The following is a 22,171-nucleotide window of genomic DNA, read 5'->3' on the forward strand; positions in this document are numbered from 1 at the left end:
TCCCTTGAGTGTGTTGCTTATGAATGTGTAGAGTTGTAATCTGGTGTGGTTTGAAGCTGTCCACTGGGTGCACTAGCTCTGGTTCTCTCCCCTCCCTCCCCCCTCCAAGGTACAAAGTCAGTCACTGCCTATGCCCCTATCTGGGGCCACCCATCAAGAGCTACAGAGCAATCTGAAGATGGCTGTGTTGGGCTTGGAAGTGCCAAGGAAAGGCCAAGCTATGAAGCAAGGCAGGCTGCTGCTAGTGCCGGGCCTGGGGCCTCTTATTGATAGGTATGAGGCATGCTGATGCCAACTGCTGTTTGTTTGAGAGATTTCAGAAAAGTCTGAAGCCTGAGGCAGGGCAAACCATTCAAATGGAAAAGCTGCTGCAAACAGCTTGGGTGGGACTGCAAATTGAGTGGGGTGGGTCTCAGGGAATCACCAGGGTGGAGCAAACAGTGTGAGCCATGTAGATGGAGACTCAGATATGGCACCTGCCAGTCAGCTCTGCAGTGGGGGAGGTCTCAGCATAGGAACAATGACCCCTGTCTGAGAGAAAGCTGACCCCAAGTTCTTGTCCCAATGCCAGCCAATCCAGTTCCTCCCCACATGTCCTTGGCTCCCCGCAAGCTGCTGCCCCAGTGTAGGAGCTCAGAGGGAGCAAATTTGAGTAAGTCCATGGGCTGGCCTTTTAAGAGGAATTGCCTGGGTCTCTAGCAGCCTCTGTGTCACTCAGCCACAATACCTGCTGGCTTTTATAGCCTAAAGTTTCTGGGGCTTCTCTTCACAGCACTGGAACCCTGGGCTTAGGGATCTGATGTGGGGCTGGAACCCGTTGCTCCTCATGGGAGGCCTCCGCAGCCTAGATCTCTCCCCTGATTAAACAAACGCTACATGTGGGTGTTGGACCAGCCCTTTCTGCCCCTCTGCCCCTCCTATCAGTCTCCACGTGCTTTCTTCCTTACTTCTCTAGCTGTAGGACTTTCTTTCAGCCAGATTTCAGGTGGTTCTGAATGATGGTTGTTCTGCATTTTAGTTGTAATTGTGATGTGGGAGGTGGTGAGTACCACATTAACTATGCTGCCATCTTGGTTCCAGAAATGTAATCTTAATCAACCAGTCTGGAATGTTCTAGCCAAGCCCCTGTCTCTATCCTCTGCGCCCCTCGCAAAGGAAGAAGAGACAATCTGCACCATAAAATCCTTGCCTTTTCCTTCCCTCCACTCCCAAAGGATGTCCTGGTTTAGAAGTAATTATTATTATTATTATTATTATTTTTTCACTAAAAACACCCCTGCCCTGCCCTTTTTCCTACAGCCCTGCAGAGTACCCTTCTATTTGCTGGTTGGGATGCTGCTTTATTAATTTGCCAATTAGATCTTCAAATTTACTTGGTTGAATTTTGTTCTCTACCAGTATTAGGGTTTATTTTAAAACACCAAAAACCTCTTGGAATCCTCTTTGGGAAGACAGAAGCCCCATGTTGAGTATCACCAGGAGTTCAGATCCTAAATTACTACTTGGGTGATCTTGGGCAGGTCCTCTCGTATTTTTAGGGTGTAAGATGACAATAATAATAGTACTTAGGTAGCGCTGTTGTGAGCGTTAATTGGGCTAACAATGAAAAATGCTTGGCCTTGCACTTGGCATATGCAAGAGCTCATTATGGGGCGGCTGCTCTTATATTATTATCTCATGATGCATTAGGCTCATTTCTTTACACTGAATAGACTGGCCCCTTTGCCTTTCCCTCTTGACTCTCAGCCTGCCTGCCTTCTGTGTGCTACCTTATTCCTGAAGGGCATGGCGATGAAACAGACGTGTCCCTGCCCTCATGCAGTGGTCAGCATGCCAAGCAGACCCACCCAACTCATCGCCACTTTTGTACTCCAGGCCTTTGAACGACAAGTTTCTTAATTTTAACAGCAGTTTCCTTTTCTCTAGTACAGTGGTTCTCAACCTTCTGGCCCTTTAAATACAGTTCCTCATGTTGTGACCCAAACATAAAATTATTTTCGTTGCTACTTCATAACTTTAATGTTGCTACTGTTATGAATTGTAATGTAAATATCTGATATGCAGGATGGTCCTAGGCGACCCCTGTGAAAGGGTCGTTCGACTGCCAAAGGGGTCGCGACCCACAGGTTGAGAACCGCTGCTCTCGTAGCATTCCATTTAAATCACATTTAAGAATTTATATTGGTTATTTTTGGGTTTGGGACTTGAGGTATTTTGGTACGTTCTTTGGACACTTACCTGGTATTGCTTGAATTATTACAAAGATCAAGTGTAATTTTTATAAAAACAGCAATAAAATTGCTACTTTTTAAAACCAAGTGCCTTCGCTGTTGCCTCCTCTGTGAAGCCTCCCTGTCCTGAGAACGGGGTTCTTGCCTTCTGTGTCCCCAGGGCCAGGCATGGTTGTGCTTCTCAGTTGTTGGGATTCCTTTTTGAAATGTCTGTCTCCCCAAGTAGACTCTGAACCCCTTCTGGGCAAGATACAATATTCGTTGTAAGACATGCACACACAGAAAATTCACTCCATCATCATTACAATGGTGGAGTATTATAAGTAACCCATAAGTCAAAAAAAAAAAAAAAAAAAAGAAGAATATTTGTTGTATCTCTGGCATTTGACACAGCACCTGGCCCTCTGGGAAGTTCCCTGAGTACTTGTTGCTGCTGTGAATTTACGACCTAAGTGTGTACGGAGTGAGATATTGAGGACGAAATCAGTGTCTAGTCTTCCTTCCTGCCGTGCACTCATCAGCCAAAGGAAGAAGGTGAGCCAGGCACCGCCCTCTCCGCCCTCCGTGGGAAGGGAACCCTGAGCTCCTGTGTGGGGTCTCCTTGGCCCTCAGGAGGGGTTCCCATGGCGTTAGTGTGGCTGGGCCCTGGTGAAAGCACTCCAACCAGGCTCCCTTTCAGAAGGTTGGGAGCTGAAACAACCAGGCAGGGTTACAACAGGAGCCTCCAGGTGGCCATCCCCCACCCTCCCTGTTCACTTGCTTCTATCCCGGAGGCCTTCTCCAGTCCAGACAAGTCTGAAACAGAGAACAAAGGCAGAAATACCTTCCTTTTAAGTTCAAGTTGTGAGAGAGCAGCGTTAAGACAGAGAGATTTAGAAACTACAGAAATATTGCTCACTTCTCTGCTCCTTGTCCCCACTTCACCCAAGGCCCTTGGGGAGAGGGAGGAGAATTTGGAAGCAAAAGGAGTGAGACCAGACTAGCGGGGGATGGTTGCTGTCTCCCTCAGGCTAAGCCTTCGCTGGCTGGGTATTGCTGATCAGGTAAGAGAGCCCTTTCTTTAGGCCCAGGAGCAGGGTGGAGCTTGCCTACCGGCCTTTTGGAGTTCCACGTTGGGCTTAAAACAACCGAGAGACCTCTCTCAGACCTTGGTGAGTGCTAGCTAGTCCCGCGCTGCATTTGATTTGATTTCTTGTCCTGCCAGGGCTGGGGAGCAGTTTGTCTTCTTGCAGGTGTACGCGAAGGCCAGCCTGCACATGTCCAGGATGCGTCTGGGATGCGTCCGAGATGCGGGATGCTGCTGTGTCTGTGCACACACAACGGGGCTACTTCCAGCGGAGTTCAACAATGACAGGGAAACGCTTGGTGGACCTTCTCCGATGGTTATTTATTTTTAGGGATGATTATATTTATTCTTTAAAAAATACACACAAAATCTAAAGGATGCCTCATTTTACAACGGCAGTCCCTTTATTTCTTGTCATATGCCTAACATCATAAAGCCCAATCTAGAGATTTTTTTCAACAAGGATCAACAACACTTTCACTTAACAAAAATAAGACTACTTTGTTGTGGCATCACTACTACCTATAGCAGTACTTTCTGTCAATCCTCAGCTGAGGATATTTTTTCCATTGCTTTTCCAGAGAGAGTGGAAGAGAGGGGGAAGGATGGGAGGGAGGGAGGGGGGGTGAGAGAGGGAAACATCGATGCGAGAGAGATACATTGATTGATTACTCTTGCTTGTGCCCCGACCTGGGATGGGTAGCGAACCTACAACCCATCAGGTATGTGCCCTTGACCAGGAATCAAACCCGCAACCTTTCAGTGCGCAGGCTGACGCTCTAACCACTGAGAAACGCTGGCCAGGGCCATATAGCTGTACTTTTCACATCAGGTTGGTTTGTTCTTTGAAGTCTTAATCACTAAACTTTTATAGATCATAGGGCAAGAGAACTAGTTTAACAAATTCAATAAAAATATTTCAGAACAACTATACTGTAGTTTTTGATAGCAACCTTATTCTATTTTTTAAATATATTTTTATTGATTTCAGAGAGGAAGGGAGAGGGAGATAGAAACATCAATGATGAGAGGCAATCATTGATCAGCTGCCTCCTGCACGCCCCCTACTGGGGGTTGAGCCTGCAACCCAGCGGGCATGTGACCTTGACTGGAATCAAACCCGGGACCCTTCAGTCCACAGGCAGATGCTCTATCCACTGAGCCAAACCGGCTAGGGCTTAACAGCAGTCTTAGAGACTAGAGCAAGAATGGACAGCGTTGGAGTTGGAGAAACCTTCGGTCGCACAGCGAATATGCAGCAGGTCAGGATGGCAACGCAGGACTCCAATTCCCAGGCCAGCTCTTTCCACAGCTCCCGGGAGCTCCCCTGCTCTAACTTCAAGCCATTGCAGTGGGATGGATCTCTAGATTCACTAACTACTGCTCTTTCCACAACAGAATCAGCTTCATAATAATCTCAGCGGCTGAACTCTAATCGCAAAGTTGGACTCTGTATTATTTGTGCATATATTGAAAATTATAATGGGATGCCATCGAAACAGGACCCAAGCTTGGCTTCTTTGTGCACTTAATCACACAACTCTGTTACATTGTCACCCACGTTCGAGTCATTTCAGCACTGATTATTTGGTTTTTTAATCAGAATCACAGCATTTCGGAGATGGCCAGTTCACAGTGCTCTTAAATTATGTTTTTTATAAAGCTACGGCTCACCTGGAAGCCAAATGCATTAAAAAACAAACAAACCCATTTTTGTTGAACACTGTGGGCTGAGTCAACTCTGAGAAAACCTTTCAGATTTTCAAAATGTAACTGGAAGTCGCTGATGTAATTTAACAGTCTCCCTGTAGAGATGGGAAATGAAGCCGCCGAGAAACAGGGTGGGGCTCAGGACAGAGTCTCCTGCTTCCTCCAGCGCTCCAGTTTTTCTGTTTTAGATCCTCCACCACAGCGGTTCTGCACCTTCCTAACGCCGCGACCCTTCAATACAGTTCCTCATGTTGTGGTGACCCCCAATTTCATTGTTACAAATTGAACATAATTAAAGCATAGTGATTAATCACAAAAACAATATGTAATTATATATGTGCTTTCCGATGGTCTTAGGCGACCCCTGTGAAAGGATCGTTCGACCCTCAAAGGGGTCGCGACCCACAGGTTGAGAACCACTGCTCCACCAGAGGTGAGCAGGGAGTTACTCAAACCCTCTCTCTCCCAACTGATCAGCAGCAGTTGCAGTGCAAAAGTTTGGAAGAGAAGATGTGGAAACTCTGAAGAGAAGGGCTTGGGGTCATCTTGGGGGTATTCTTCCTTATTTTTGTTTGTTTGTTAATCCTCACCTGAGGATATTTTCCCATTGCTTTTAAGAGAGAGTGGAAGGGAGGGAGGGAGGAGGGGGAAAGGAGAGAGAGGGAGAGAGAGAGAGAGAGAGAGAGAGAGAGAGAGAGAGAGAGAGAGAGAGAGAAACATCAACGTGAGAGAGACATATTAATTAGTTGCCTCCCACAGGCACCCCAACTGGGGGCAGGTAGTGAACCCGAAACCCAGACACGTGCCCTTGACCGGGAATTAAACCCTTTGGTGCGAAGCCCACTTTAACCATTGGGAAACACTGGCCAGGGCTGTTCTCCCTCTTATATGTGGCTGAGGGCAATTAACTCGTTCCTAGCCTTTCCCTCCCCAGCCTCACTTGCTCTTTCAAGCAAGTTTTCATGCACATTGCTTTAAATGAGGCCAGCACAGGAAGATCTGGAGCTATAAAACTCCCATCAGCCTTTTAATGTAGTATTCCTGGATCTAAACTGACCAATAGGGCTGTGTGGAGGGTGACCTCCGTGACCTCCATTACAGGGGACATCAGAAAAAACAATTGGTGCCTGAGCCTGAACTCAGGAACCGGGTCCATCCCAGCAGAGAGGGGCGTACCTGGCCGAGTGTGAAGGCACCCGCCACTCAGACAGCATTTCCCCCGCCTACGATTTCACAAGCAGAAGCCAAACTTCTGATTGTGCTCTGGCTTTCAAACATGTAGGTTATTCAAGTCCTCTTGCCAGTAAGTGTGACATGGCGTTCTGGTTTCACCAGCAGCCTCTCTGGAGGCGGCAGTGGGAGGCCCCTCCAAGGAGACGGCTCCCTTCTATGTGTGTGTCTCCTGAGGACAGGGAGGTGTCCCACACAAGCCTCAGAGAAGTTAAGACTTGTGGTTAGTTCCACATCAGGATACAGCCAAGCCCAGAACCCAGATGCTCCTGCCTTCCAAAGCTAAGAGTATCACAGGCAATGGACCTCCCCTGGCTTAGGTTCACGCTGGGGACATGATCCACACAGAGAGGGTGACATGCTTGCATGTTTCATTTACAACAGAGTTTCAAAATTATTTGCTGGTAAAGAACATGCCATTTTCATTCTTCTTCCTGCTTGAGTGACCTGAGGACCATGCCCTAACACTCAGGTCAGAAGCTGGTAACTAGCTCACTGGTACCCAAAGAGTCATCTCTGGATTTGCCAGAGGATTTCAAAGAGTGGCCAGGTTGTGTGTGTACCTGGGAGGGAACCAGTCAGTCTTGATGGAGAGAAACCAACAAACCCAGTGACTGTAGGGGGAGGATACGGTGGCTGAGAAAGGGGAGACTCACCAGCTGTTATTAAAGACGAGGTCCCAGTGCACAAATTTGTGCATGGGTGGGGTCCCTAGGCCTGGCTGGAGATCAGGGCCGATTGGGGCTTGCAAGCCAGGGGGAGGGACCGCGGGAGGCTGGCCAGCTGGAGGAAGGGACTGTGGGAGGTTGGCCAGCCACGGGAGGTTGGCTGTGGGAGCGCACTGACCACCAGGGGGCAGGTCCTGCGTTGAGTGTCTGCTCCCTGGTGGTCATTGCACGTCATAGCGACTGGTTGACCAGTTGTTCTGGTCGTTCGGTTGTAATGGTTGCTTAGGCTTTTATATATATAGATTGAGGGCACATAAACTATTCTTTTCTAGAACTGGGGGTAGGGAAAAGGATGGAAGGAAAGAGTGTGGTCTTTTCCATGTGGTAACTCCCAAGGAGCCGAGCTGGCTTTATACTCCATTAAACCAACATCTTAGGAGACATTGGTCTCTGCCAGAAAGCTACTTTGAAATTCATTCTCAGTGCCTTACTGTGCACTGGGGCTAGGAGTGTGGATCCTTAAGATCCTGTCTGGCTTAGCAGAGAGGCGCAGACCTAGGGCCTAGCAAGGAAAAGGTGAGAGTACGAGGGGAAGCATAGGGACAAGCTTTACAAAGGACTCTGTGTGTATGTGTTTTGCACCCTTTTTGGCAAGGGTAATTGGGAAGGAAAAAAAGACCAGTTCTGTTTGTGAGTGACTTCTGGTATCAAATGAGACCCAGCCCCTGCCATTACCTACTTTTTCTCTGCAGCCTGTTTAAAGGGACCAAGGGGCAGCGTGGCTGCCTGCGGAGAGCAGCCTGGGACAGAGGCAAGAAAAGTGGGGATAAGACCTCTCACTGCGGAAGCCTTTCCCAACTTGCACCGCCTCCTCCTTCACAAGCAGCCTGCTCAGCCAGCCAGGAGGCGGGGCTGTTCTTCAGCATCACACTGCTCCTACAGAGCCGTGGCGAGCCTGGGGAGCCCACAGAGTCCTTCTGCTTGTCTTCAGACAGCTGCAAACTTGACTGCACGGGGTGGGAGCTGTAGGAAGGAGGCTTGAGTTCTGAGACATGAAAGCTCAGAACCTCAATGACTTGCCAGAAAGCTGTTTTGACCTAAAATTGGGGCCTCATATCAGTCATGCTAGTGACTCAATGAACGGGATAATTGACAAAAACAAAACCAAAAATGTTGGGAAAGTGGGGGCTGGAGAACCCAGAGGGGAGGTAGGAGAAAGTGCTAATATAAGGGGAATAAATGTTCCCAAAAGGCATTTCACTTTAAGAATAAGTAAATAAGCCCAGCCATCTTGGCTCAGTGGTTGAGCATTGACCTATGAACCAGGAGGTCATGGTTCGATTCCCCGTCAGGGCACATTCCCGGGTGGTGGGCTCGATCCCCAGTGTGGGGTGTGCAGGAGGCAGCCAATCAGTGATTCTTATCCGTGATGTTTCTATCTCTCTCTCCCCCTCTGAAATCAATAAAAATATTATTTACAAAAACAAATCAATAAAGCAAAGAAAAGAAAGGGCTGTCAAACTCACTTTTTCCTTATCCTTCCAAATTCATCCTTTTTTAAAAGCTCTGGCCCCGATTGCAGATTCTAACTGAAGAGGGCAGAGCAAAGTTCGGACTACAAGGGAATGAAACTGGCAACCAGGGCACGAGTCGCCGAGGGGGACGTGACAGATCAGGGTTAAGAGAGGAGTTCTCAACAAGGCTGTGACATCCTTTCCCACCTCCAACAGACAACCAGGGACATCGCCCCAAAGGGAGACACACGAGGACAGCGCAGTCACAAGTGGGTACGGGCTTTATTCTCAGTGCACAGCAGTACTGCGTTCTGCTCATCAGCAACAAGTTTTATTGGTTCCAAAAAATTATCCCTTTTTTCCATCTTTTCCAACTCCTACTCTTCCTGTCTCAGTGGAACAACATATTTGAATTTCAGATTTGTCAGTTTATAGCATTTCCCCCCCCTGCAAGAACCATATAAATACATGCAAAACATTGTACAGAGAGCTTAAATAATGTCAAAATGCAAATACAGATTGGGTGCACTGTTAAGCCGAACTGCAAATTATGGCAACACACACTGGGGTACACATTGCTCTGGTATCACCATTTGCTTATTGATGTCATGCAGACCACAGCGGCCTATCTTTTGTTTTTATTATTTTATACAAAAAACAAAAACAAAACAAAACACACAAACCAGTGCTTGCTATACTAGTTACAGAAAAAAGAAAAAGAAACTCAAAATTCCTATCTCCGCGCTGATTTGAACAGAGTGGTTAGATTGGTTGGCACATATATATGGCATATTCACATATGGCATATATACATATGGGGCGAAAACATGAACCAGCAGCCACTGCAGTCAGGGGAGCTCACCTCCCTCCATCTCTCCTCGCCAAGAGGAAAGGGGACAGCAGGCCTCGCAGCAGGGCTGGGAAGGCAGAAAAGACTGGCACTGAGCTAACTGCAAGGGTGTCCGGTCTCCTCTGAGGGGGGGGGCTGGGATGGCTTAGAAACAGCAGGCATGGCAAATGCCCCACCCCCACCGCTGCGGGGCGGTCCCTCGTTCTGAAAGTGAGGAAATGGGCACTTTGTGATGGTACAGGGGCGGCTTCAGTCATAGGTAAGGAAGCAGGAGAGAAAGGAAGTTCTGCCTTGGGGGCGTGGGGGTGGGTTCAGGGCACAGGTGAGTTTGCCACGTCCCTCTGTTATGGGCAGTGAGGCAGTCACTCAGATTTAAGTGCGAACGCTCCCCTCTGACACTCAAGGGGAAGAAGAAACCGAAACCTACAGAACCCACGGGTGCCAGAAGGGTTTCTAAGAGGTCTCTCTACAACTTTCAGGGATGCGACTCATTTCAGAGGTCAGAGGGCACCTACGGGAGGGACTGAGCCCCGAGATTGCCGGCCAGGGCTGGAACCAGCCTTTGTCCTCTTCCACTTACAGCTCTATCCCCCATCTTATATCTTGCATGAAGCCTTTCTAGGGGAGGGCCGGAAGTCCCAACTCAGATCCTTGCATAAAAACTCACTGATGGAAAGTTCCAGGGACAACTGGAGGTAAAAGAGCCTCCTGTCGGAGGTAAAAAACGCAAACCCCAAATCAGAGGATCCTTGCAGCCCAAGAGATGTTCGTATCTTGGGTTCTACTCTGCCAGCTATGCCTCAAGAAACAAAATCCAACCAAGGCCTCTGACCCTCATCCCTAAGCCCCCAGAGCCTGGCACCCACCTCCCAGGGGCCCACGCTCATTCGCTGCTGGCCCTCCCGTCTTGCTGGGTGCTTCCCTTCCCATCAGCCTCCTGCCCATTTTTCTAGATTTATCAAGAGAGTAATCTAGGACACTATTTCCCCCTCCTCCCCATCAGACCCTTTTCAAACCCAAAGCACCGTTTTTGGGAAAAGCTTTAACTTTTGCCGTATTTACTCACTGCCAGTTGGATCACTGAAACGGAATAGGAAAAAACTTATATATAAAAACAGAGGCACATAAACACTTAAACTTACCAAGTTCTGTAGCAACAAAATTTATATTAAAAAAGTCTAGAACCCAACAAGTTTCCCCCCCTAAGTATAAAGATGGCTGTTTGGAGAAAGGAATTACGCTGCATTGGTTTGGAAACCAATGACAAATATACTAAGTCACCTGTCATGTTAAACAGCTGGTTATGTGCTCCCTCCACAGGGTTACATGACAGCACTTTATTTTACATCCTTTAAACAAAATACATATGGCTGACTCAAAAAATACGTTTCTGATCTAAAGAAAACTATATATTTTTTTTTGCATAATATTTCTATATGTTCTCTCCTACTGTGGAAACTAGAACACACAAAAAACCGTTGGCTTTAAAAGTAGACACTACCTCTCAGGAGTAACCTGTCGGGCACCATGAGAGTCTTTTTGGAGCAGGAATGGTAAAATAGCCTCCAAAGTTTGTTATTGGCTTTTTTTTTTTTTTTAAACTGATCTGAGGTAATAAAAGACTTGACAGAACGAAATCTTCCAATGTACTTAATAAATAGACAGGTGAACACCTAAGACCTCGCATGAGCTGTCTTTCCTCCCCCATGTTACAGACAGAGGAAAGGTCACTGACACGGGCCACCTTTACAAAACCAAAATCCAACGTGGTTGATTCTATAACAACGGGATGTGTAGGGAGCATGTTTCTTTCCCCTTCCTGCCTTGGCCAGCTCAGGTGAAAGCGGGAGAAGGGGTGGCAGCCAGAAGAGGAGGCTGGAGAAGACAGGTTCGGGTCCCTTCCTCTCACGGATGGACATCTGCAGTTCACAAGAGCCTCAAGCCCTTCTCTCTTCTCCCATGGCGCTGCAAAGAGGGGCAGGCTTCCCCAGCTATCCAACGGGAGGAGGGAATTGACAGACACGAGAGAACCCCCTGCTCGGAGATAAAATGGAGCTGCTGCCAAGGTGGCTCCACCTTGTCCCATGAAGGAACACTTAGAGAGTCTCCTAGTGAAGTCCCCAGCTCCTGAGAGGCAGGTGGAGGGGAAGCTTTGGGCAGTGTTCAGGGAAAGAAGGCACAGGGCTTGATTGTGCAGCAGGCGAGCACGCTCTGGAGAGGGGCTTGGGTGGGGCACAAGAGGGGAAGGTGGGGAGGGTGGAGGGGAGCTCTGCAGGGTGGGTCTTTCGCTCCTTTCAGTCAGCAAAATGTCACTGGAGCCTCCCACTCTGGATTCATATTTTCAAAATCAAAGTATTTGAGGAAGGCTGGGACCTTTTCAGAGATAGGACAAGTTAGGGAACACAGCAAAGAGTAGAGTTAGACAACTGACGGGAATATCAAAGCTGGGACCCCAAGCTCAGATCCTTAGGTCTCTCCCAAGGCTTCTCAACACTCACTCCCCCAATAACCAGGTCCTGCCCTGGAAGAGCCTTGGCAGATGGCTTTGAAAGCAGTAGTGGCCAGCCCAGGACTCCGTAAGAGTTGGCTTTCATGGTCTGTCTGGTCCTAGACATGCCAGCTCCTGGTCCTCGATACCAAAGCTCAGTTAGAAGACAGGGCCATCTCAACAGACTCATTTACCACCACTTTAGAAATATGAGAAATCTCAGGGTGATGGTAAAAACCAAATACCACACATGTGAAAGCTTCATGGTCAAGGTTGATCTCCCTAGCACGTAGACACCACACATACCTGACAAGTGTAGACGTAGATAACCGATAATAGCAAGAACACATTCTTACCAGCTTTCAATTGCTTCAAAAGACCCTGTTAGCAAAGAAAACCTATCTGCCTCTAGAACTAAATCAACGGTTCCATAGGGGCCAGAAGGAAGAATGGTCAAATTTGACTTAATTCAGCCAGGTCCTTTCCACTTTCTTAATCATCACAACTTAAAAAAAAAAAAAGTGTAGGTAAGGAAGACAATAGTTAAGAGAGAGTGGAGAAGTTTGACTGGAAGGGTAGAAAGAGCTACAGGGCTTTAGGTATAAGCTTTCAAAATGGGAAAACAATTTTAAAACAATCACTCTATAGGCTAATTCCATACATTCCATTCCTGCTTCCCACACATTTCATTTGAGAATATTTGTCTTGCTGAACCCTCAGCTGAGGTTATAAATGACACAGACTCATAAGGTAAAATCCAGAAGTCAGGAGATGGCAACATAAGCATGAATACTGGGGGAGAATTCGGTTGGAATGAATGCTAAGAAGACTGTATCATTTCTTTAAAAATGACAACTGATACACTCAAGGAGTAGGTTTTACTGTTCACCACCCGGCAGGGGTTTGACTAGGTCCTGCTACAAACCCCAACTCAAGTTTAAGGTGAAATCCTTAGGTATGTTCTCGTGCCTCTTCGTGGTCAGGTAGGGCTCACACATACTTGGGAGCAGCTGACATGACAGCGAAAAGTCCCATCATCATCTCATAGATGGGAGAGATGAACAGGAAATAGAAAAAGCAAGAATGGGAGGCAGAGAATGAAGTTCAAACTGATGTCTCCAGGCTATGTAGAGGGCTGTCAGTGGAGGAGGGAACAATTTGCACCTGGCTGCAATCCACGGCATTGTTGTTTGTGTTGGCGGATGGAGTGACCTCACCATCCAACAGGAGCACCCTAGTCCCAGACTTAGGAACCTTTTCAAAAATTTTCTCCGCTTGCTCATCCAGGAGTGGTGTTCGTGGCCCCTCCTCATCTATGGCGAATTCAGGGTGGGTCATGAAGTTGTGGATGGAGTTTTGGTTCTTGGGTGTCTGGATGCTTTCATGGAGGGAACTATGGAATGCTTTGACCACTTTGATCTATACCAGGGGGAGGAAGAGAAGGATGAGAAAATACAGATATGAGAATTGGCCAGTAGAACAAGAAACTGGTGGTTTGAGGAGAGAAACAAAACCCAAACTACCAACATTATTGATCAACGACAAAAACCATACAATAGGACATGAAAAACATTTACGTGGCTCAACTTTCAAGCACGGGGGGGTGGGGTGAGGTGAGGAATGGCAAACAACTAGGATGTTTTAAAAGCTGCAGTAAAAAAATAGAAAACCCAAAGCAAAGTTAGCATTCCCAAACAATTCACTCTTAAATGAAACAGAAAAACAAAAAAAGATTCATTAGTTTTTTTGAACAGAGGGCACAAAGGTTGGAACGAGGTGCAAATTAATAGCCAAATTTAAAAGGTGAGTCAGACATGTGGACTTCTGTGTTGAGACCAAACATTTTGTGAATGTGGAATAAAAAGATTACACATTGAGGTTTAGTTATCTGTTTAAAAGCCTCAGAGAGCCCAACACATACCAATCTGTACATAATACACTTTGGGTGATAAGTAACCATGGATACAATGCAGCAAGGCAGACAAACCAATCTTCATGTGTGTCAGCAGCATGCAAGAAATTAGAACTTATACTTTTCAATCGAAGAATTGCTCTTTCACCAGGTAACACACACATATTTATATCCCACAACCTCCACCCTGTCCCCTTCCTTCTGTCCTTCCCCTGGAAGAGGTGGATGACATACAGGTACCAAAGGTATCAAAAGACACCTTCCTCCTGATACTGAGAGAAGACCTGGCTCTCACACTCAGATGCATGTCTATGTCTCTGACACACGGCAACTCTGCCCAGTCTCATAGCTTCCTCCAGCTATTTTTAAATTGCAAAGAGAAGCATGATCTTACGTGGAGAAGGAAAAGGATGGGACCTAGGGTGGGTGTAATCCTGGGGGCAGTGCTACAAACAAGGGGCTTTTCTCATGGGGTGGATGAAGAAGATGAAGGAAAAAAACCAATGTGTAGTTTTACTGTGCCAAGAAAGGGATTCAGTTAATTTAGAGAAAGGGGAAAGAATTGACCATAATTAATCTCTGAGACCAGACTGTGCCTTACCCAACACCACCCACTTTGGTAGCCTGCTTTTCTGAACTGCAGGTCTCTCTAAGGCAGATGTGGGGAACCTTTTTTGTGCCAAGGGCCATTTGGATATTTATAACATCACTAGAGGCCCGGTGCACAAATTTGTGCATGAGTGGGATCTGGCCGGCCTGCCCCGATGGGGGCCCATTGGGCCAGGCCAGCAGGGGGGGAGGGGCTGCAGGCAGTTGGCCAGCTGGCCCCACCCCCGATCGGGGTGTTGGGGGTTGATAAGGGGCTGAGCTGGTGGGGGGTGGGGGGGGGGGAGGGAAGAGGGCTGATTGGGGCCTGGATCAGACTGGTTGGCTGCTGCAGTACATATCATAGCCACTGGGTCATTATAGTCATTCCACCATTCCAGTTGCTGGGCTTTTATATATATAGATTCTCAGGCCACACAAAACTATCAACTTAAAAATTAGCCTGTTGTATTTGGTCAAACATTTAATTAACTCACCCCTAATGCTTTGGCAAGGCCAGAATAGATGATTCTGCAGGCCTGATATGGCCCACGGGCTGCATGTTCCCCACCCCTGCTTCAAGGGATGATTTTTTAGAACCTGCTTTAGTAGGATTGGGATTGGGAGAGAAAGTTGAATCCTGAGAGGGTGGAGAGAGAAGCCAGGGGAAAAGAAAGCAGTTGTAGGATTTTCGTTGGTGGCTGATCCTAGTCTTGTTAGAAAATTCTTCCCTTGGAAAAGAAGTGGGAGTAACACAGGAGAAACTGCTGAGGTGGGGATGGGGGATAGGGAGAAATGATGAGTGTCGGGTTAGGGCACCTCATACATTCCTCTGCTGTGTAACCAAAGAATACATTCCTGGAGAAGCGGTAAGAATGCGGAGACAGCAGAGCATACAAAGAGTCAGGCAAATAATTTGGTTGGATTGCCTGTCCCAGTGCTTCCTATCACTGTATAGAGCCTTCAAAAATAGTGTGCAGCCGAAACCGGTTTGGCTCAGTGGATAGAGTGTCAGCCTGCGGACTGAAAGGTCCCAGGTTCGATTCCGGTCAAGGGCATGTACCTGGGTTGCGGGCACATCCCCAGTAGGAGATGTGCAGGAGGCAGCTGATCGATGTTTCTCTCTCATCGATGTTTCTAACTCTCTATCTCTCTCCCTTCCTCTCTGTAAAAAAATCAATAAAATATATTTAAAAAAAAATAGTGTGCAAAGAAGGTTCACTAAAGTTGTATCTCTGCTGGCTAGACTTTCCTTATTCTATGACAGCCTGGAAGACCCACCAGGACTGAGGGTGCTCAGGGCTTAGAGGGCAAAGGATTCTTTGCCACTCAATAGAATCAACTCAACACCCCCGCCAAGCAGAATCAAGGAACCAGGGCACACATTCACCATGCTGAAGAGAAAGTAAGGACCTGCTTTTCCATCCTGCTGTGATTCCTACTGACCACCTGATAGGTGAATTTTACCTGTTATGTTCTCTTTGATCCAGATCTAGGTGAGATTAGATGGAATAGAGTCTCCATCTGGCCTTCAGGAGGCCCCAAGTTTTAACTGATCTACGTCAAACTTAGAGCAAGGCAAGTTGGTTTGAGTAAACCTAAACCCAATGCCTTCTCCCTTGGCCCTGGTCAAGAGAAGGGTTCAAAGCCATGCCACTCCCTACAGGGGTGATAAGATAGCCCATACTTTCCACCTGCTCTTGAAATCTCAAAATTTCTAACAAGTGCTGCTGTACCTTTATACCACCAGTTGATCATCTTCGATACCAGTAGTTTTCAAACTTCCTGCTTCTGTTGTTTTAAGCATTGAGTACTTTATAGAAAGAATTATATTTGAAGTCTAATGTATAAAACATATTTTTAAAAACTGGGGTTGTAGTGAGGGTCTGGAGCCCTACTTGCTGGCTTTTCCTCTCACCTGTTGGGGTGATCATAACAACTGTTACAGGTAAACAATAAGGGAGATAGAAAAGTGAATTGGGGGTGGGTAAATGGAAAAAATAGGGAAATTTTCTTCTTTGGGGGAGCAAGGAACAGCCATCTGGCTAGACTGCAGGACTTCTGGAATCAATAGGGAAACCAGTCACCTGCAAGGAAGCTCAAGTGAAGTGGAGTCAGAAAGCTAGGGAGCATCATCTGGAGTCTGGGCACAGAGGAAAGGGTGAGGGGATAGAGGGCACAGGGCTGTACCAGAAGGCTCCTCAAGCCCCACACGGGCCTCAGAGAATACATAACTCATGCTGATGAACAATCACAAAGATAACCATCATCACTCCACCCAGGTCCTCTTCCCTGCCCGAGGCATGCTGCGTGGTGCATGAGCGGTGTACGGGACACAAGACAGCCAGTGAGGCAGGTGCTGTGAAAGCATTAGGGTCTCTCCACTCAGCCAATCAACCCTTCTTTCCCTGGTCATCGTCTCTGAAAACCTTTGGGAAAGGTCTCTTTGGTGGTCCCTGTCCTACTGGTGAAGTGGTGGATTGAAGGGCAACTCTTTCTCGTGACTCAGGAGCCCCCACCAGGCTAGACCGTAGTGCTAGCTCAATGACCAGGCAGATGAAGACTCCATTTCCTGAGCTGGTATTCTGTAGTCTTCTGCTCACTTTTCAGACACCGGGGTGGGGAGGAGGGGGAGAGAAGAGATTAGGGCCTTCCTATAGAGGGAAATCTTAGGGATTTACCTACTGAAGGTTAGATAAATAATTGAATTTATGTGGAGATCTAAAATGGGAAAGGGAGTTTTAAACATGACTATAACTTCTAGGACCTCCAAGGAAGAAGAAGCCAGAGAAAGAGCAAGGACGACCTGTCTCTCCTGATGGATTTTCTAGTCTTCGATGGTTTGCAGCCTACCCCCTACCAGGAATTCCACAAGAGCCCAGTGGGCTCTGTGTCTTCTGCTTTGCTCCTTCTACCTTCAAATTGCTGGAATATCTGATACTAACCCTTCCTAGCATAAAAGCATGATTAAAAAAAAAAGAACAAAAATTAGTTAGAAGGATATGGCAAAACTAGAAGAAATGGAAATAAGAGAGGAATACGGGAGAATTAGGGCGAGAGGCTCTTGGATATTTGCAGGGTAAGACTTCTTTAGTTCTTTGACTGCCTTTGGGCCAAAAGAAATATGTATTTATATAAAATCCCCTCCCCCCCAATACCTCACCAGAGAACACTTGCAGTTGGTTAAAACAAGTAATCTACCCTGACAGGTGGCTCAGTTGGTTGGAGTGTTGTCCTGTACACCAAAAGGTTTTGGGTCTGATTCCTGGTCAGGGCACATACCAAGGTTGTGAGTTTGATCCCCAGTCAGATGCGTACAGGAGGTAACTGATAAATGTTTCTCTCTCACATTGATGTTTCTCTCTCTCTCTCTCTCTCTCTCTCTCTCTCTCTCTCTCTCTCTCTCTCTCTTTCATCAATAAACATATCCTTGGGTGAGGGTTTTTAAAAAAAGATAACAAATAATCTAAGCCTGGTCAATCTATGCAGCTCATAACCATGTGAACTACAAACAGTGCAACTGTTCTTTCTTCACCCCCCATCCCTGGGTTGGAAGGGGGGGTTGGGAGGAAGGGAGAGACAAACCCTCAGATATCTGAAACTCACAATATACTTAATACAGAGGGATTCCTTTCCTACCAAATACTGTAATAGCACTACCAGCAAACAGACTTCTCTCTCCTCTCTGTAGCCCATTTGGGAAAGGTAAAATGACCAGGGATAGGAAGGCATAAGCATTAGCAAGTATCCAATAATCTACCAATGGGAGCACCACTGGTTGAGTGTGGGCAGCATCCCAATAGATAGGCTGGCTAAGAAAGGGGTTCTTGAAACTTTATGTGCAAAATGCGATATAAGGGCTCGCTGTAGGCGAGGCAATAGTTTTCAAACTTCCTGCTTCTATCTTTCTAGTCTATTCCTAGAAGCAAGGAAAAAAAAAAAGGTTGCTCTTCAGAAATTCCTAAAAAATAAGTTTAACAGGTGAAGAAAAATGTTATTTTGACCTTTCCATATAGTTTCCTCCCTGGATGTGAATTAATTGACTCTTAAACCAGAATTTGGTTTAAAGTCCCTGAAAAATAGAAGAACAGGGCCTCTCAGCCCTGTGCATTTGCACTGAACACTTCCATGTCTTTTTCACATTCAATTCTAACTTTTATGCCAACACTGCCAGCTGACAATAGAGTGGTCGCCAAAAAGGAGTATCATTAATGGCAAAGTGCAATACTGGTTCATTATGACAGGCCTAGTGGTAAAAAAAAACAACAACCCATGGGAACAATAGCCCCCTTCATACCTTTCTTAGGAAACCTCAAACTTGCCTCCAGATGAAGAGAGTTCTGGGTTTCATTTGACCTAACCTTACATCTAGCCTCAGGAAATAGAGTTTAGACTCAGAGGAGCAGACGGAGAGGAACAACAACATATCAGGACAAAGCAAAATACAAAAAAAAAGAAAAAAGAAAAAAAAGCAAAACAAAAAACTTGAGGAAGAAACAAGCAATGCAGAGGAACAACTAGAAAACAGGGCTATTGTCTTTAAAATGGTTATGGTTTAATAGTTTTTCAACATTATTAATAAATAAATAAATAAATAAATAATAAATAATTAATAAATAAATAGGCAGGCACATAGGCTGGTTTTGGAGTGGGCTTTTTATCCAGTTTTTCTTCCCTTAAGTCAGAGTTCAAAGGGAAAACCAAAAGAAAAAGATAACCACGGTTGGTTAAAGTGGATGCCACGTGCTCTCTTGTGGTCATTTTAGCAAGTCATGCATCATAATAGACTATCACTCACTGCCCAGAGTAGGAGATGGAACAGCATCAGGAACAGAAGTGTTGGGGGAAGATTTGACTGGTGGAACTGTTACATGGGATGAGCTAGGAACATGTTTTACATCAAGGTGTTGACCCATGGTCGGTCGCTTTATGACTCCCTTAAAATTGGCTCCCGTCTGGAATGTGTTAATTACGTCGATCTGCAAAGAATCAGAGAGTGAAACAGCTTTGCTCCACAGTCAGAGAGAGGTGAAGAGAGAGAAAGGGAAGGTGGTGGAGGGTTCGGGAAGGGGGACGGAAGGAGCTGGGAAACAGGACAGGAGAGAGAAAGCCAGATATCCCCTCACACACAAAGCAGTGGTGAGGAGCAGGGGGAAAAGCATCCATTGCACATCACACTTCGTTTAGAGAACAGTTTGCCATGGAGTCCAAATACCCAGCCAGAATCCGGCCTGCTCTCCCCTTTGAGCCAATTGGAGGCTACTTTAGGTATGCCGGTGTCCAAGGCATCTAACATTTCTAGGGACTCCCACACTCCGTGGTGCCTCAGACAGTGATAGCCTGGTCACTGTTTTCATCTGTACTCTTAAAAAATCAGGTGTGCAATTTAAAATAGAAGGCAAAGTATCTATTACTGAATCTTGAGGTTCAGGAACCTCTAAACCAATGAAATCGACTACCTATTTTTACAGATTTTCCAAGAAAATAACTCTTGTGTTTAAAGGAAAAACAGCCCATACATAGGGGGCCACGGTGGCAAGGCTCCCGGGTCACGGGTTGCTGGGCTCACTCTCTTAGGGGGTTCTTCTCTGAGACATCCTTCTCTTGGTCTGAGGTGGACAGGGACAGAGAACGGAGCTCAGAAATCCAATGGCCAGGCTCTTTAGAGAGGATGCCACTAGCTGCATTAATGCATTGTAGATCCAGAAATGTCCAGCAGAAATGCTGACAATAGCTCATCAGGGAGACTGAGGGAGGGAGGGGCAGAAAGAGTTGTTGCTAGTTGGTGGGTGGTGAGCAGCCTTAAGGCTAGCCCTACGTAGCGGTCTGTGGTCTCCAGGGCCCTACGCATCTGGGACAGAGGCAATCCATGCCATTTGTTTTCCAGTGATGGTCTGGGTGTGGGGCTTTGGTCAAACCTACCACCCTTATCCCTGACCCCTAAGTAACAAGGAACAAATCAAAAGGAGTTCCTTTATCCTTAAGAATCTGGTAGGATCATCTTAAAAACGCCCACGGGCATAGTACCAATGGCCAATCTCCCAGGTATGCTGGAAAGGGCCTGATTCCACTCATCTGACTGCATTTCCCAGGAGCGAAGGTGGGAAAGCAGGCACCGTGCGAGTCAGCTAGTCTTACTTATAAAGTTTCCCGAGAAGCCATGAAGTGTGCAGGGCTAGTTTCTGGATTCTGAGCGGAAACACCACCCCTTCGCCAGTTCTCAGTTCCAGGGACAGAGCAGCCTGATCCCATAGGAGGACAGGGTCTGCATGGAGGGAGGGTTCAGCTACGTGGAGAAGAGGCTGTGGAGACACCTCCCTCAGCGCTTTCCTAGGGTCATGAGGTCTCATCTTCCACAATGAAATCAGATCCCAGATTTACCTTCCCCAGGTTCTAGTCCTTGCTTCCCAAACTTCTGCTTTCTAGTGCTTTTAGCTCTCCCCAGTGAAAGGGACGAGGACGGGACAAGGGCTTGGCAACACCTCCCGCCCTAAGTGTTGCCATGAGAATGGCAACAAAGATCAGATGGCAGGGGGTTTTGTTAGGACTCTGCTGAGGCTGAAGAATTGTGCCAGGAGAGAGCTTCAGGTGCCGGATACAGGATGGCACAGGCAGCCTCGTCTGCTTACAGTCAGGTGCACACTGCAATGGCACGGATTTGGTTACTGTGGCATCTTTCACAGGCTGCCTAAGTCTAGGCTTTAATGCCATTCTGGCCCAACCGCCTCAGGCTCCAATCGGGAAAGGTAGCATTCTTAAAGCTCTGTAGGCCATGAAACTACACAGTCCAAGGAGTGAACATTGGTGGTGGAGGGGGAAGGAAGGAAGATCCATGAGTCTCAAGCCCCAGGAGAGAAGACTGGCCAGGAGCCAGGAGACACTGGAACAAGGGAGTCCTGGCTAGGAAAGAAACCACACAGTAGAAGAGGAGGCAGAGGATCCTGAGGGGGAGAAAAGCAGACAGGTTATTTCGAAAACAGCAGATGTGAAGGAAAGCACTGGGCCTTAGTGACAGGAGCCAAAGGTGCCAGGTTTCCTGGGCCCTGAGGCCACTGCTGGATGGGCCAGCAGCCTGGAGAGTGGTGGGATGAGGGTGGGGACTCGGGATGTCCCGAGGCAGTGTGTGCAGGGCCCTGGGAATTGCCCTCTCTGGGAGGAGGAACTCGAGGGAGGGGGAGGGAGTCCCGGTGTTTTCCTACCTGGCCCCTTTCCCGCTCGCACTTGTTCCTTGCCTCCGCGAGACAAGTTCTCAGCGGGCATTTAGTTTAGAATAGCCACTGTACCTCCTCTCTATGTACTAAGGAGAAAAGGTGGGCTTGACTAGGGAACTTTCTAAATATCTGCAAGGCTAATTTTAGAGAGTGACACTTATTTCTGGGTCTCAGCCAATCAGTAGAGAGGAATAGGCCTGTTCTTTGGAGAGCGTACTTGATATCTTGGGATTTAAAGTTTCTTGAAGTGGGAAATTTCAGGACTAACACAACTGAGGCATGTGGGCAAGAACAGGGAAAGTGACAGGGTTACGAGTGCCTAGACCAGCCCGCTCACCCAGCAGAAGGTAGATACAGTGGCATAAAAAGTGGGGGAGAGTTTCTGTAAGGCTGTAGGCAGGGGACTTAAGAGCAAGAGGACAGCTTCTCTTCTCACTCAGAAATTGCAAGAAAATGAAGTTTGAAGAAATGATAGCTTCTTTTTGGGGAAGCAAGTCTGGATCCTGCAAACGATACTCAGGCATTGAGAGACCAGTCATTTATACACACTTAGCTACCAGGTTCCCCACCATGACCTAAAATTTCAAGTGGGGAAGATTTAAGAGGGTGAGTTTCTTTTACAAAAGTCCCTCCAGGTAACATCGACATTACCCTGGCAGCGGCTTGAGGATGTATATTAAGTGTCTGCTGGGGCTGCTGGCATAGA

At 47.1% G+C, this 22,171-nt stretch overlaps 1 protein-coding gene across 1 annotated transcript in view; it reads right to left on the minus strand.

Moving 5' to 3' along the window:
• Nucleotides 1-10,690: 10,690 nt before the first annotated feature.
• Nucleotides 10,691-22,171, minus strand: part of ATP2B4 (ATPase plasma membrane Ca2+ transporting 4) — a 94,996-nt gene continuing 83,515 nt past the window's right edge. Inside the window, exon 21 of the mRNA XM_081112413.1 lies at nucleotides 10,691-13,176. Coding sequence (XP_080968539.1) covers nucleotides 12,862-13,176 — 315 coding nt within the window. The 3' untranslated portion in view covers nucleotides 10,691-12,861. The remainder of the gene's footprint in view (nucleotides 13,177-22,171) is intronic.

Source organism: Myotis nattereri (assembly GCF_964212035.1).
Source record: "Myotis nattereri genome assembly, chromosome: 18".
NCBI classification, from domain to species: Eukaryota; Metazoa; Chordata; class Mammalia; order Chiroptera; family Vespertilionidae; genus Myotis; species Myotis nattereri.